A 17,618-nucleotide genomic window follows, 5' to 3' on the forward strand; every position below is an offset into this window, starting at 1 on the left:
CACCAACTCAGAACTTTGTGTGTATTTGATGTCAATTGCCTGGTTCCTAGTGTATAACATGGGGTGCTGGAGAGCCCAGTGAATCTATCGCTATCGTGATTTTGTGATAACTTTGAGACATCCCTGGGTCCGCACCTGCGTCCCAATCCCCCCTCCCTTTTCCTGACAGAAATGATTGTGCCATGTCACTGTTTCGAAAACACGAAAAACAGCGACATCCCTGTGACATCCAACGGCATGTCACTGCTCTGGAACAGGGACGTTTATGTGCCAGGGCATGTGTCAAGTGTGAGATGCCTTCCAAAAAATGTTGTATTTTAATTGAATTTTAAGTGCATATTTAACTCTTTATTGTATAGATATATAAAGAAATATGATTTGAAATATAAATTTAAAAAATGTATTTTGTTGACCCAGGATGTAACGACAGATTAGCAGCAGGCAGCATCAGGTCCATTTACAGCCAGTGTTGCCAACTCCTCAGTAAGGAAAGTAGCTATTGGCTGTCCCCCAATGTCTTTGTGATGTGTAGCTCGTGAACGATTCGTTCAAAATGAACGAATCATCTGGGTGAACGAACTGAACTGAATCACTTACTGAAAAGAGTCGTTCATTTCTCAACTTCAGTTACCCTCTCCTCTCATGTCTCTCTCTTTAGACCAGGGGTGGGCAAACTTTTTGACTCACGGGCCACAATGGGTTCTAAAATTTGACAGAGGGGCCGGGCCAGGAACAGATGGATGGAGTGTTTGTGTGAACTAATATAAATGACATGTAAAAGCCATTACATGAAAGGATTTGGCCTTTAACAGGTAGCAAAGCATGAATATGCAAGGCTTAACTTGGATCTGTGAGGGGCTTTGTTGATGTTCATGACGCTGAATGTCTGCTCACATACGTAGGTATATCGCTTAGCTCAGGAAATTTGTCGGATTTCCCAATTAACTCCAAAAATGCGCTGATCTCCTCTTTCAGCTCCCACACTCGTTGAAACACTTCGCCCAAACTTAACCAGCGGACACGAGAGTGGTACAGTAAGTCCTGATGATCCGCATCAGTTTCCTCCAGGAAAGTAATAAACTGAAGATGCTGAAGTCCCCTTGCTCGTATAAAGTTAACAAGTTTTACAACTGGATTCACGACATGATTAAGCTGCAATACAGACTTACACAGAGATTCCTGATGGATGATGCAGTGAAGGAAAATAACATCCTGGTTTCACTTTATCCTGGATTCTTTTCAGCAGTCCAACATGTTTTCCAGTTAAATTTGGCAATCCATCCGTTGTGACATTGGCAAGTTTACTCCAAGGTAGCTTCATTCTCTCGATGACAGCAGACACCTGGTTAAGTCCTCTCCTCGCGTTTTTCCTTTCAGGGACTCCATGGTCAAAAACTCCTCCGTTATCTCAAAACTGTCATTAATCCCTCGGATAAAAATGAGGAGCTGAGCAGTGTCTTTCACGTCATTACTTTCATCCAGCGCTAGTGAATATAACTTAAAGGACTCAGCCTTTTTGTTTAATTCTCTGGCTATATCTTCATCAATCAGTTCCACACAGCGAGTCACAGTCCTGCGTGATAACCTGATTTTTTCAAACTGGCCTTGGCTCTCCGGACACAAGAGACCTGCTGTCTCTACCATGCATTCTTTTAAAAACTCGCCTTCGGAGAAAGGCTTGCTAGTCTTTGCTAATTTGAATGCCAGCAAAAAACTTGCCTTGGTAGTTGACTCTTGAATCGCAGTTTGTTGGTGAAAATAATGTTGCTGAGTCTGTAAATTAGCCTTCAACCTCTGAGCCGCAGCCGCCCGTTCTTACGGGGACTGCTTGCTAGCGTAGTTAGCATGCTTCGTAGCAAAGTGACGGCTGATACTGTACTCTTTGAAAACTGTGACAGTTTCTTGGCATATCAGGCATACAGACTTTGATCGGACTTCAGTGAAAAAATTTTTAGTTGTCCACTCCGTATTAAACACTCGGCATTCACTGTCCACTTTTCTTTTCTTTGATCCGCTCATTTTTACAGAAGGGCTCATACGGGTTCATAGGGCAAAGTGAAGAAGGGCGTAATACACCACACTCTGAAGTGCGCCATCTATTGGGGAAACGTGGGCATTACAGGGGAAAACGAACGAGGTTTAATTATAATAAAATTTTATTTAATAATAATATAATTTGGACAAGTTCGGCGGGCCGGATTAAAAAGCCCAACGGGCCGTAGTTTGCCCATGCCTGCTTTAGACCGTAAGAGTCGCTCAAAGCCCGCCCTCCCTCCCTCGTGTGTGTGTGTGTGTGTGTGTGCGGTTCAGTAAACGAACTGAACGTGTACTGAACGTACTGAACAGAACGGTCGGGGAAAATAAATGTGATTGTTTTAGCAGCTTTCAGTTTGCAAACTGTAACTTTATCCAACTAAATTCTCAGCTCATTGGTTTATTATTCACCACCGGCTGTTCTCCGTACGATCGCGAGCAGAACTAAACGTTTGGCCGTGTTTGAACTTATTAAATTCTGATTCACAGACAGAGCTGCGGAGAAGTACTGAACAAATCTTTTGAACGAATCACTTTACTGAACTGATTCTACTGATTCAGTACAGTGAAAAGAACTGCTTTTCCCATCACCACAATGTCCCCTTTTTAGATGCAGTTCAAGATTCAAGGTTGTCTTTATCATCCCTGCCAGAGGGCAATTTGCGTTTCAGAAAAGTTGACATCTACAGTCCAGCAGTAAAGACAGTGGCATTCAGTCTAAATGCATTTGTTTTGTTTTTGTCCCCATTCCCCCCAGATCACTACGTCAATTATTCTATCCTGTTTTTCCCCAGTTGGATAAATGTGAGCGAGAGTGCAGACTAAGAGGTGCATTCATAAGGCTAAATGTGATAGGAAAACACAAAAAGAGCTAAACAAATATGTCTTTTTATTTTCATTACTCCCCAGAGGAAGGCATTGACACAACTGTTAACAATTTAACAACTTTAATTGTAACATTGGTCAATAAAATTGAATAAAGTCTAAGTTGCATGAAACTATTACTTTCAACAAACAACTGTGCCACTACTTTGACACCAAGGATGTTCTGATAGTATAGCACTGCTGTAACATGTTACCTTCCTAAAGCTAGATTAGGAACCTTGCAGTCCTTTCTTTTAGCCAGGCAGAAGAAAATATGTGTGTATGTGGGTTTTTTTTTTAATTCTTGGTCACGTTGGGTGGTGAGGTTGACTTCCGTAGGACACCTTGTGCAGATGGGTAAGGACTAAACAGCTTTAAAATCTCTGCTGGAGGACATATGGAAAGAAGAAAAAGATTAATGGTTCAACACAGTTAGAAAATGCAGTACAATTTTATTTCAGAGGGTCTTCCCATTACAGTTAATGTTGATCTCCCATATTTTTTTTTTTAGATCATTTCTTTTAGATCATGCTGAATTTGTAATATATACAAGTTTAACTATAACTTGCATGTAACCATAACTTTAATGAAAGTTTTCTGTGTGTTGTCTGCAGCTTGTTATCCTTGAACTGCAAGCTTGTTAAGTAATTAAGTAAGAAAATGAATGATTCCTATTTTAATTCAAATATTTTATTTACATCATTTTTCTATTTAACGCTCCAGCAGGGAGAACATCCTCTCCATCTGTGCCTTGCTCTCCTGTGTCCTCTTCTCCGCTGCCTCCCTCTGGAACTGCATGTCCTCTTTGATTAATTGCATCAGTTCATCATGATTGTCCCTCTCTCTCTTTCTCTTTCCTCTCTCCCTGACCTCTCCTCCTCCTGGTCACCCACTGCCTTGCTTGGCCCTGGTGTGTCCTCAGGGATGGAGGCAATTAGGACAGGGGGTGGGGTGGAATGCCTCTGTCCCAACACCTCATCCATGAGGACAAACCAGGACCAAGTTGCGGCAGTGGGTTTCCCACTCACGCCCTCTCCTGACCCTGGACACTTGCAATCCTAAGGCAGAGGAAATCAATCATGGTAGTTGACAACAACAGCAGCAGCAACGCAAATGTTAGAAAAAGTCAGTTTATTAATTTGTATGAATATAACATAAAGTAACATAAATTCAATTTGAATGCACAAATTACATACTTTGTATTTCTTTTTAAGATTGTCCCATTTTTTTTTTTTGCCTGTAAAGGTGACACACTGCCAGAAACACTAGGATACAAAGTTACAAAATAACACATGAAACACTAAAGACTAACCTAGAAAACACACAAGAGAAACAACACCATCAGGGAAGAATGAGAACTGAAAACAACAAGAAAAACTAAACTCTGAAAATAAGAAACCAAATCATGACAAACTTCGCATTTATAGAGTTATCCCCAAACGAGCGGGAGCAGGAAAGACATACGGGGTGGTATAGAGCAGCCGTTAGCTATGCTGTGAAGTGGACTGCTAATGCTGAGCTAAATGGGCGGAGTTTAGTCCCGCCTTAATGCTGTTGCTAGGTTGATCCAAAGTTTGTTGAGACAGCAATTCCAATATGGATGCGGCCTTTGATTAGACTCATTTGCCGTCTCCATAACACGCGGGTACACAGCGTTGACAGTCTTCATTCAGGACTTTTATGGCTGTATCTCACTAAAGTGACTCGAAATCAGCCATAAAGTCAGTAAAGTAGCTGCCATGGTCTCTGTGTTGTTCTCCGATGTGCGGACTGCCAGCGCGTCACTTTTTTTTTCTCGAGTCCGCCTGTCTTGTAAACTAAGCACGCCTCATAATTAGACTACGTAAAGTCATGTGTTGTATTACCACATTATGTACAAGAAATGACCGTGCTCAGGCCTGGTTAGTCCTGGATCAGTGTGCAGGCCGGTGGCGGAATGGGGAGGGGGGACAATCATACTTAAGCACTGTAGCCTACTTTGCTAGTTGGAGTGCGCCCTAAGATTGTTCTGCAAATTAAATGTAACGTGTGATCGACTTGTTTCTATAATCAAATGCTAAATTAAATAGTTAATAACTAAATAGGCAATGTCTCATTATCATATAAATATAAGACATGAAAATGACGGATCATTACAGATTATGACGGACATTTTCAACCCTGTCCGTCATAACATGAAAGCCTAGCGCAACCTCTGATCACAGTAGAGATGATGAAGAGGAGCAGGGCCTTAAAGAGATGAAACAACAATCAGAAAGTGAATTTCATCATTCCTTTAGTTATTAATGCAAACAGTAATACCAGCAGCACTTTCAGTAAGTTACTTTGCCTTTTAATGGTGCACCTTGTCTTGTCATGTGTCCAGTGTGTGGGTCCTTTTTAAAGTCCTCTGCATCAATGGTGGTGACATGAGAATGGAGCTGGGATAAAGTTGCAGAGTTGGGTGCGTCTACTTGTTTATTAGTTGAAAGTTTTTCTGCCACAGGTGAATCTCAGTTGGGTCTTAAACACTAAGTGGTTTGGACTGGTGGCAGCTGATAAAAGTCTCCATGGACACCTCGTCAATCATAAGGATTTCTGCATTCAAAAGCTCACATCTGACTTCATCCAGTTGGTTGCCAAGACCTTGAGATGGTTGGTTTAAGGCTTCTTCTGGAGCAGCTTGAGGAGAGAGTTCAGTGTTGTTCCAGTGAAAGCAGTCAACAGTACAGGAGGGTTTGATATATCCGCTTCCTCATCACGTGTGGGCAGTTTGCACAGTATCTTAGATGCCTCTAATAGATGCGTTTACGTAATAAAAAACTGCTCTGGGTTTAGTCCACAGACACGCTTTATGCACCAGTCTCTCACAGCACAGAACACACACGCTTGTGTCCGGTTCAGACTCTGATACATCTGACGTAACAGTGCTGATTGATCACAGGGGGCTCTCTTATGGCTCTGACTTCTGTAGCAGCATCATCCTGTTTACTGTAGTCAGGTACATTCTCTTTTACATTTTCACGATCTGGCTGTCTGGCTTCCAGTTCATCAATACACTCCATCCCCACCATTTCAGATACTGGTGCTAAATTAGACCACTCATCTATCATGTCTATGTTCTGTTCATAGTCCTGGAGAGCACTTTCAATTTCTTCACAGTTTTTTTCACATCTCTGTTTGTTTCTGTCCACGATGTATTTTACACACTCAGGACGGGGAGAATATGGCAGCTGAACTACAGCACTGTTGTGGAAGGACTCGTATGTGGGTAGAGACTGTCTTTTCAGTTCTTGGTCTGAGCGGTGAGGAAGATACAGTTTGAGCAACGTGCCATAATACTGCTCAGGATATTTCTCCTCAGATATGCGACGAGATCTGATGACTGCAGGTTTATCAGCCTTTCTCCTCTGTACATGGCCCATCTCATTCAGCAGAGGCACAACATTTGTACCCCTTGTCTGTTGTCCATACACAAATCTGCAGCAAGAGGCAAAGTCCACCATGCACATCTACTCAAACTCTGGTATTTTGGGTCTGGCTTTAAATTTAAAGATGTCATCCACACATTTAGACTATCTGGTGTTGTGTTGACAAGGCTTGAGCGTGGGAGACTCTTTTTAACTGGATTATCATCTGTCGGAATGAGCACGACACCACGGGAAGACTTCTTCATGTTAAGTCTGGTGCAACGGGCAACAGCTTCCTGTGCGGAAACCTCTCTCTTTTTGGAATATGCCTGCATGATTTCCCTCATTTCAGTCTCTGTTTGAGTTTTCAATGAGTGCTTGCAGATATCGACTCACAGTTCTCACATTTGCACATATATGTGCAGATCTAGTATCAGACCGTAATAAGACAGAATGAACAGTAGGTCCATGTTTGCTGACCACACGTCAAGCAGGTGAGGGTTGTAAGGATTTACCCAGCAGTCCTTTGGATCACGTTTGAGTATGATATTGCTGGAAAGGCTCATCATGTGGAGGTGTTGCTCATATTCATTCATGGTTAAATCAGATCGAGCGAGGACCTCTACTAAACTCAGGGAGGCCGATACAGTTTCATTCAGCATCAGTGGTGTTAGTTTTGTCTTTGCTGTTTCAAGCCTCATCATCTTTAGGTCTCTTTATTATTGTCTCTCTGCAAGGTTGCTTAGGGGAACCAAACCTGCACCCAGATTTTGCACCTTTAAAACAAGTCTTTGAGTGGCTTATGCTGGGAATTCCCTCTTCTGTGACTTCTTGTACAGTTCAGGTTGTGTATTTGGGTCAGGTAGCTGAGCAGTGATGTATTTGGACACAAAGTCACACACAGTTTGATCACCGTCTTTTTCAAACACAGGTGAACCTTCTACCCATAGTAGGCCATGTATGTGACGACTTCCTCTGTGTTGGAACTCAAATCTGTAGAAACAGTCAAAAACATTGCCCAGAGGTTGTGCAGGAGACAATATCAAGTCTCTGAACAGTGCCTCGACATGCTTATCAAACATGCGCATTGTTGTCACAGGATTGCTTCTCAGAATGTCACACTTTGTGGACTGGTCCAGCTCATCAAAATTCACTTCCTCACCCTGCTGTGCTTTTATGGCTATAATCACCTCAGGCCAACGCATTTCTCCTGCAGAAAACGGGCAAAAGAACGTATAAGGATTCCCAGCTGTCTGATCATAGCAAAAAGATCTTTGGTTGTTTTGTCCCAGTATGCTGGTGTTCCTCTGAGTGGCTGCATGAATCAAATTGCATCGCTGTTCCTCACAAGTTTCTCTACCTCATATGTCTCTCAGCATTCTTGACGTTATCTTACGTCCGTCTCTGGTCAAAGGTTTTCCTTTGTGTAGCTGTATTGTAATGCTGGAAGTGGCCAAGTGTATCTCTGTCACAAACTGTGCAATGAACAAATTATTTGTGTCTCTTGCAAAGCCATCGTCAACCCCAAACAGCCTTGCTTTGAAATAACTACTGTCTGTTAGTTGAATAGGTCTGTTTTCATCCAGTGTATTTTGACCAGTTGGAAACTGAACAGGAAAATCTTTTCCCTCCAAGTTCTTTTCCTTAAAAAAAACTGACTGGATTGCTGCCCTCTGCTGGTGCTAAAAGTAAAAGAGTAAATCCCTTCACTAACATAATATCTCCTCTGAAACATCACGTGCAGCTGAAGGCATGATTCCAGAGCTATTCCACCACTATGGTCACTCTCTTGTTGTTTCTCATCATCATCAATATCATCATCACCATTCTCCTGTGTCTGATTGTCATCACAAAGCATCGTGTTTCTTGTTATTTTCAGGGCACATCTCATGTTATGGTCCTGAGTGCAAGATTGTTCTTATGCCTTTCTCATATTATTTTTCTCATAGTTGTCTGTGTTTGACATGGAAGGCTTCATCATGCATAACATTGAGTGATATAAGATCGCTGCCTCAGCCTGAAACCAATATTTTCTATATGTTCTTGTAATATTTTGATTTTGCTTCAGTCGAAATTCAGGATGAACAGCATATCTACTCTTAATATATATTTTTTTCTTTTTGCTGAATTCAGTGTTCTCCCTGTATCTGGTTGTAAATGTTTTTATTTTCTTCTGTTGTATTTCAGGTCTGTTTCTGTATTGGTTGGTAACATATCCTTTGTGTGAATTCTTCATCAGAATGTTTTTTACATAAATAAGATTTTTTTTTTGCCATAAATATTTTATCTGAAGCATAGCCTATGTTTTTCTTTCTCATTTCTTTGTGATTCAATATTCAGATAGCAATAGTCTCCTGTTATATTATTTCCTTTGCTGCTTGTTCATTTTTGAAAGTCTGATGATGCAAGACATTAACATTGGAAAAATAATTTACCAGAGGAAGTTACAGTTCATTTTGAATCAGTCTGATGACAAACGTGATGAATACGTAAGTGAAGTAGAGTTCAGGAACTGGTTATGTTCAGTTTGGGTATCAGGGAACATGATACGGACCTGCGGTTGTCTCACACATGACCCACAAGTTATTTTAGTTTTTATTCCCTGTAATGAGTTATCAGAATGTTTGAAGAAATTCTGAGTATGACAATAACAAACCATTTTTGTTCATCGGTTGTCCAGCCAACATAACTCCTTTGTCGTCCCATGAGCGATAACCATAGACTGTAACCTCTTGCTGCTTCTGCTTCTCTCTGCTCTGATGCTGCATCCATGTGGTGTTGGACAAATCGCAATAACGAATTTCCTAGTTGTAAAATGCACATGAACACCAGTCCTGCTCAAGTCGGAACAACAACTATGAAAGTAATAAGGTGGACAACTTGACGTCAGAATCGTCATGACATAGGGGGCACAATATGCGTTGTCAATTTCACATCATATTTTTGCTTAAATATAAAATGCGACGTTTACACTTCACACATCCTCTTCGTAGCATCAACGTTGTTTCCTGCTGGTGTTACAAAATTCCGACTTTCCGAACTGAAATCATGTGAATGATTTGGGTTAGCAAACACGAACACAACCCTAACAAGTTGGAAGAACGACTTCCCAACTCGTAAACTTTGAACCACCCGAGCAGCACTTGAATGCAGCACGAGACTGCGGCAGACACTTTTCACAGGCTCCGCCCATCAGCCTGAAGTCTCCTCCCACTGCCTGTTGTTTGACAACAACATTGTGCTGTGGCCGCAGCTGAGAGGACACCATATCTATTTGTACTGTGCGGAAAACAAACACTCGCCTTTTTAACCGAGAAAGAAACGTTAACCAGCCTCTTTTCTTTATCGGCGACCCAGTAGTGGTACGAACATGAGGACGGGGTTCGGCTCTCCGGTAGTCTTTTGGCTAGCATTGGCCGCCGTGCTCGGTTTGGTACTCGGGATTAATGAGGACATCGACCGGCCTCTATTCGGGCCTCCGGGCTCTCCCATCAGGCTGCATGAATCCGACCAAGGACTGAAGAAGGCTTTACATTTTGCCGAGGAGCGCTACAACCGGGGCTCCAACGCGATGCACCTCCGCAAAGTGAGCCGGCTTATCTCAGCCACCAAACAGGTAATAACTGCGCCGTGCATACACTGTTATTGTGTGAAGGACTCCGTCATAAAAGATGAGTGTGAACCGATAATGCTGGCTTTACAACAATTTGTAAATGTACAGGTAGCCTACAGTTTGACGTGCTGAGTTGTGTAACACTGTGCCTGAGCTGGTCTATTTAAAGCTGCGTCAAAGCAAGATAAAAGCTAAACAAAGGGGGAAAATGTTGACCTTTTCTTTCTTTGTTTACTATTTTCACGAACCTCTCATTGTGTCTGGGGGTTTTGCTTTATTTGGACACTTCTATTTAAACATTTTGTCCATGCAGCAACAAAAAAAGAATCCAAATAATACAACATAACCATCGTTCAAGCCTACTTGATTAGTATGTGACACACAAGTAGCCTCTTTTATGCCTCAGGTAAACAAGACAAGATACAAGTTATGTCCTGATACATGCTTTTTCTAAGGATCACATGTTTGTGTATCAGAAATGACTGTGGGTTTGTGTTTTCTTTGTTTTGTTTTCCAGCTGGTCAAGGGTATCCGCTACAATATAACAGTGGAATTAAGTAACACTCAATGTAAGAAGGCCACCATGCTCAGGACATGTGACTTTTATCCCGAGTCACAGAAACTCAAGGTAGGTTGTGTGTGTTTGCATGTGTGTCAGTGAGAGATGATCTAAGGGAGAAGGAGGCTAGCTCATTTTCATGGTTTTTAAATGTTATATTTCACTAATCTGTGGACATGTGTGAGCACCTGATTGCAGTGGATATGTGGTGTTTGTTCTGCAGAGTCGTGACTAAAGTATCTTGTGACTTGACTTTCCTCGTGCTTTCAGGCTCATGCATGTACATCACTAGACTTCAGCTTTTTGTATGTTTTTTTGTTCGTCTAATCTCAAAATCTATTTGTTTTTTAAACGGCATCCTAACCAAGGAAAATAAAAGAGATGTTTCACTTGTAAAAATGTAAAAACATGTAGGAGTTAAAAAGATTTGTTTCATGTTAGTAACCTGAGCTACAGACAATACCCCGCTTGTTAGTGAATTTTCAACAATGTTTAATGAAAAGAAATCCCTCCGTGATAATTATCAATACCTGTGTCTTTTCTGTGTCTTTGTTTACAACAGACTGAGGTGTGTGTTTTCGAAGTGTGGGACATTCCCTGGCAGGGCACTTCCACTCTGCTCAAACAGAAATGTCAGCCTAAAGGTCAGACTGCAGCTGAAATGTTGACCCCTCGACCACCTCATTCAAAATCATAGCTAAAGAACACAAAATGACTGTGGACCCCCTGGTGACTTGTTTTTACAATCACACCAGTTATGCTGTATTACAGTTAACTTTCTTTGGATGTGATTTCACTGCTTCTTTTATTTCTTTGTTGTGGAAGCAGTGCCTTGAAAGGTTGCATCTGGTTAAAGCAGTTTTTATACAGAAAAGAATCATAGATAAAAGGATCTACTTGTCTACTTAAAGATGTTGTGGAAGTGTTGAATAACTCAACAATCAAGTAACACCTGAACCAAAAGGACAAAGTAGGTGAGAGGTTACGTAGTTATGAGTCTACCTATAGATGTTAATATCTTTCTCCTCAGGAATGAAAAAATAATCTATTGGAGGGTTGAACCTTGTTAGGGTTATGACTTAGCCTATCTTCCGGTAGTCCTAATTACTTAACTAACTTCTATCAAACCCTAGTCTTTAAAAAACATGTTACATTTACAGAGCTGTTTATGTCAAAGTCACTTAACATGTTCTTCTGGATCTCTCTCTCTCTCTCTTTGATCAGTTTACCTTACACAAGAAGAGACCAACAGTGTCGTGGCTGAATCTACCAGCTCGCTTTTTGAGGTAAAAAAAAAAATATTCAGACCAACAACAGTACTGACTACTTTTTTGATCCTTTATAGCTGAGCTGTTTTTTTATGTACTCAACCTTTGGTCTTCTGTGAAATGTAAATTATTGTGTAAGTGGCTTTCATTAATCAATTGCTTGTCTGCTGTTCCCCAGCAGGAGTCTGTGGAGCTGTTGGGAAAGTTTAAAGAGTTCATGGTGAAATACAACAAGGTCTACAGCAGTGAGGAGGGTGAGTGTATTGTGTGGTTTGTCTGCTCTGAACTCTACTTATAGGCTACTCTTAGCAATTAGCCCTCATGAAAACCTAACCATATGTGAATCAAAACATAATGGTTGCTTTCACAAATATAAGAATGCCATAAACAGTGAATACATGTTAGCAAGTTGAACAGCAATCCAGCTCTGTGTTATTTCTAAAAGTGCAGCTTTGTGTATTATTGTATACAAACATATTACTCCTTCCTTCTGTATTCCTGGTGGAGGGAAACCAAATATAATATTTGTTGGCTGAATCTGTTTCTGTAAGTGTCAAATATTTGTGTTTTGTGTTTATATCATGTTTTTTTGTCATTACCAACTCAAAACACAGAATATGTCCACTCACTCATTGTTAGAAGGTTCACTTCAGAAAGAGGAATCTTACTATTGAACAATAATATTTAAAGTATATTTTTATTTCACTTGTATCTTGCAGAGACAAACCGTCGCTTGCGTATCTTCCATGAGAACATGAAGACAGCAGAAACGGTTCAGTCATTGGATCAAGGCTCAGCGGAGTATGGAGTCACCAAGTTCAGCGACCTAACTGGTGTGTGTGTGCATGCTCATGTTCTTGTATTTCTTCATATTTTCCAATGAACACTGTGTGTGTTGCATCAGCCTTTCTTAACCTATTGTTACGCTTACTTATTACCACAAACACTCTCCTTCTCTCTTTCTGTTTTTCTTCCTTTCCTTCCTCAGAGGAAGAGTTTCGCTCCACGTACCTGAACCAGCTGCTGAGTCAGTGGACTCTTCATCGCCCTTTGAAACTGGCTTCACCTGCCCGTAACCCCGCCCCTGCCGACTGGGACTGGAGGGATCATGGAGCCGTTAGCTCTGTTAAAAACCAGGTACCAGTCACGGGTGGGAAGTGGCCTTCGTCATTAAATATGTAACCAACTGTTATGAGGATTTGGTTTTCTGCTCAGCTAAGTAACGTCCTGGCCAAATGTATGAGAATTAATAATTGGTTGGGATTTGAATGCCATAGAGCCACTAACCCTCAAACAACTAGGGCATCAAAGCATTTATTCTCGTTGTGAATCTGAGGGATTTATGAATACTTGTATGTACACACAATCTAAAACAGACACCACAGTCACGACCGCATTTCAGCTGCTTAGTTAGCCGATCAGTAAAAGTTACAATCAAAATAATCTTGCAAGCCAGATAACATTTGCAGAACTCTAAATGGCATGCTAACACTATTATTTCACAGCTGCTTATTGAGGGAGGAAAACCATTTACTTCACATCAGCAGCATAAGTCAGGTAAACAATGCCTCAGAGATATAATGAATACTTCTAGTTCAGGATTTAAGGTACAATTATTATATTCCATCCAGTCCTTTTTTTTTTTCTTGTTTAACAATTACGGTCTGCAATACACACTGCTGACAGGCCTCTTATTATTCATCCAGTAATGATGTTAAATAAGAAACTTTCTGTATTATGTCATTAGCAGTTTAGCTTGTATGTGCTTATTAGACACATACACGTTGGTTTAGGATGAAGCTACTTCTCTAAACTGTTTCCATGTGATTTAGTCGGGACATATCTACATATTTTCAGTTTGAAGTTTCTAGATGTTCATTACAGAACGTCTATCTGATACATTTGACTTGAAGATGATCTCCTCCCCACAAATGATGTGAGGTGGCAACCACCACATACTCTTTCCACACACCAATGGATTAACTCATTAATAGACTTTTTATCTATGGAGCTCTCTGTGTGTCGGAACAACCGGTCAGGCCAGTCTGAGATTGACAGTGCTGGAAGTGCTCAATGCTGCCAGGGTCGTGCTATAAATACATCTAGTTATGTATGTACTTAGCTAATAGTTTAAGATTCCTCTTTCTCTTTTCTGACTTACAACCCTATAAGAACATATCCTGTGTCATGCACTCGTCAGTTACTGTTCATGCTGATTCAGGGATGTGTTTTTTTGTTTTCTTGAAGGGTATGTGTGGATCCTGCTGGGCATTTTCTGTTACGGGTAACATCGAAGGCCAGTGGTTCCTAAAGAATGGCTCCTTAATCGCTCTCTCAGAACAAGGTAAAACACTCACACACTGATATACATGTGGATGTAGTTCCAAAAAAACACAATGATACAATAAATAATTCATTCTCCTGCAAACAAATCCTTGAAACAAACAAGCCATGATTTAATTGGTCAATTGATTTGCCCCTCTCAGAGCTGGTTGATTGTGATGGACTGGACCAGGCATGCAAAGGGGGGCTGCCGTCAAATGCTTATGAAGCGATTGAAAAGCTGGGTAAGAAAGACACGGGTAGAAGAAGTTATGTTTGTCAACATTTAAAAATGTTTTGTTTTCAGAGGTATTCTTGCATACACATCATTTCTGCTGAGTCGAATAAATACATCAACACTTGTTTTCACTTTTCATGTCTTGTTAAGGTGGTCTGGAGACTGAGTCAGACTACTCCTACACTGGACGCAAACAAAAATGTGACTTCACCGACAGGAAGGTGGCAGCTTACATAAACAGCTCTGTGGAGCTGTCCAAAGATGAGGAGGGTAAGTGTTGTATTCAGATTCAGATTCTTTATTGTCCCACAAGGGGAAATTTGCGTTGCAACAGGAGCTCAAGTTATTAAAGTGCAAAGTGGAGGTGTGCAAATGTGCAATTCAAGTGCAAAAAGAGCAACAAATGGCTAATTGTACTAACATATTAATTGCACTTGGTAAAAATGAGACCTGGAGTCTTGTTTATGTATGTCATAGCAGTAGCAGCTCCTGCTTCCTTATGCAGCGGTGACATAACATCCGCTGTTTCCTTGGCAACGATAAGCATTTTGTGTCTGTCGTGGCGGCTCATCATGGCAGTTGCCGCGACAACACAAGCCCCGTAACAACTATAAAATTACGTATTTCTCTGGCATTGATAACGGTTGGAAATATTTGAGGTAATGAAAGTACTCAACAAGAAAACCTATAACATAAGTTTAGTCCATTTTTAATAGATATATAAATATTTTGATGTTAACATTCTAATAAAATTCTACGTATTTGGCCTTTAAAGGACTTTTATTTTTTTCTCCTCAGAAATCGCAGCCTGGCTGGCTGAGAATGGACCGGTCTCTGTGGCTTTGAACGCCTTTGCCATGCAGGTATCCAGATTTGTCGTTGCTATACTAATCCACCACAGCAAACAAATCTTATAGAATGACATTTCATTATTTTTAATCATCTTTCGAATTTGTATAGTTCTACAGGAAAGGTGTGTCTCACCCTCTGAAGATTTTCTGCAACCCCTGGATGATCGACCACGCTGTGCTGCTCGTGGGATACGGAGAGCGTAAGTGTATTCATTCATCTTTGCTGACCTGATTCCTACTCCTGTAACGGACATATTTGTTTGTCCAGTTAGCCGTCAAACTCCTAAATAACAAGCATATCAACTCAAAAGTAGAATGTTTCGCAAACAACGATACAAGGCTGCCGAGTGAACTGTATGAATGTTTCTGTGCTCTCAGGTAAAGGAACTCCATTTTGGGCCATCAAAAACAGCTGGGGAGAGGATTATGGAGAACAGGTAAAACCACTGTATCTAATAATCATCTTTGTGGATTAGAGAAACATTTATGAAGAGGTTGAGATGGATTAATTTAACAAGAGATCCCACATTAATATTTTGTATAACAGTTTAATGTCTTACACTTCCTCAGTGTGCAGTTACTCTGTTTTGTATTTTTAACAAAACGATCCACTGTTTTATAAACTACATTAAATTCAAACCTTTAAAGACAGTAATATGTAAAGATCTAACTGTTTTATGTCCTTTTCTTTCTCATACAGGGTTACTACAATCTGTACAGGGGTTCCAATGCGTGTGGGATCAACACGATGTGCTCATCTGCTGTTGTCGACTAAAAAACTCGCACCTTATATTGACAGAGACATACAGTACACACACACACACAAGGACACACACCATCATACTAAAGCTGACTCCACATTTACACTACTCTCTAACACACATTTGATCCAGACAGCAACGAGATCACAACCAAACACACCAGGCTAGTCCTCATGTTCATATTTCACACCACCAGTGTTTAACTGCTGAGTTTGCAGACATGTTTTTAGTAGATTTTACTCCTGCATCTCTTTCCGTTAGCCCAGCAGGTGTAAATGGTTGCTGTGTTTTAATTCATTGTATGACCTCATCTTACCCCAAAAGTTACAGTTTCCTCATACAAATGAATATTGTGCACTAACCGTAGTTACTAACTGTTTTTGTGTACATGCTATCTAGTATTAAAGAGGACTTTTGATGTTTGGGGGTTTTATTGTTTAGCACATGACTACATAAATGCACTGTGATTCTAAAGACTGCTGTGAGACGGTGAGAAATGAATGAAGATTAAATAAAGGACTTCAGGAATCATGTTATTTGTTCAGGTGATCTTTTGCACACATACAACCAATCAAAGATCTTATAAAATAAACAACAGTTTTATTATTTTTAAAAGTGATCATGTCACAAATTATGACATTTAATGGGAAACACATTTACCCCCCATAAATATTTACTGCAATTTTGGTGACTGGTATCTTTTCCATTCTGCTCATGATTATTTGATGGTCACGTACCCTACTTTTTATTAAGTTCAAATAAGTCTCAGAGCTCCCAAAAACATGTCTGTGAAGTGTTTTGTTCTAATCCACTCTGATGCTGTATTTGATCAGGTCTATAAAACCCCTCTATTTCAGCCCCGTTCAGAACAGGCTGTTTCTGTGTCTGTAGCTTTAAATATGTAAATGAGCTGTTTCTGACTACGCCCCCTCTCTGGAAGGACTTGGGTGGCTCTAACTTTTTTTCTCCATGCCCAATTTTTTCTGGTGAGACTCAGGGCAGATCAAACACCTAGCTGTGGGAGTGTCATCCACCTGGGGGAGGGGTTACTGCCCTTTGTGATGTCATGAAGAGAAAACGCTAGGGTCGCATATTAATGTTCAAAAACCATGGTGATCGTTTTATTTTGCATAAAATGTGCCCTTTAACAATTCTTCGGACATCACCCCTGGATTCTGGTTGAATTGGACAAGTTAACATAGAGTTTCGCTAAAAATAAGTCTGTCTTTTTTAACTGATTGTCTCAAGGTTTCTTCACTTCTCTACATGGGCCAACACACAATTTATACACAAAACCCCCATTTGCTTGCATCTGAGTAAATCTTTTTTATTTTTCCAAAAGTAAATCACCAATGTGACAAAACGAAAAGACATACGTAAAGCATACTATAAAAACAAAAACAAAACCATCAAACAAACCAGTAACATCAAAACACCAGTCCAAATTCATATGTCATGGGTATGTAAACCATCCCACTTAAAAAAATAATAACACGAGTATATAAATAAGCAACAACAAATAAACAAACAAACACACAAGACAAAACAAAAACCCTGCTGCCCATGGTACGACCCCCGGTTCCACAACTGGGACCGATAACTTGAGATTAAGTTCAAGTAGATACAGTATGAAGCGAGGCAGTAAAAATTCATGTTAGATAAACAGTCAAATTAAAAAATGTCTTAGACATAATACATGATTCATTCATACATAATTCA

General features: G+C 40.4%; 1 protein-coding gene across 2 annotated transcripts; it reads left to right on the plus strand.

Annotated features, from left to right (window-relative positions):
- Positions 1-9,495: 9,495 nt before the first annotated feature.
- Positions 9,496-16,430, plus strand: ctsf (cathepsin F). 2 transcript variants are annotated; one of them, XM_061048829.1, is made up of 14 exons: positions 9,496-9,903; positions 10,418-10,528; positions 11,022-11,103; positions 11,684-11,745; positions 11,906-11,981; positions 12,447-12,560; positions 12,716-12,864; positions 13,975-14,071; positions 14,214-14,294; positions 14,438-14,557; positions 15,086-15,150; positions 15,248-15,338; positions 15,517-15,575; positions 15,839-16,430. In XM_061048829.1, exons 1-14 carry the CDS (start codon positions 9,658-9,660, stop codon positions 15,911-15,913), a joined length of 1,428 nt encoding a protein of 475 aa, XP_060904812.1. In that variant the 5' UTR covers positions 9,496-9,657; the 3' UTR covers positions 15,914-16,430. The 2 variants fall into 2 exon arrangements, with proteins under 2 accessions (XP_060904812.1, XP_060904813.1); XM_061048830.1 differs by having other exon boundaries at positions 11,909-11,981.
- The last annotated feature ends 1,188 nt before the right edge of the window (positions 16,431-17,618 follow it).

This window comes from Labrus mixtus, chromosome 10, assembly GCF_963584025.1.
Source record: "Labrus mixtus chromosome 10, fLabMix1.1, whole genome shotgun sequence".
Lineage (NCBI taxonomy): Eukaryota > Metazoa > Chordata > Actinopteri > Labriformes > Labridae > Labrus > Labrus mixtus.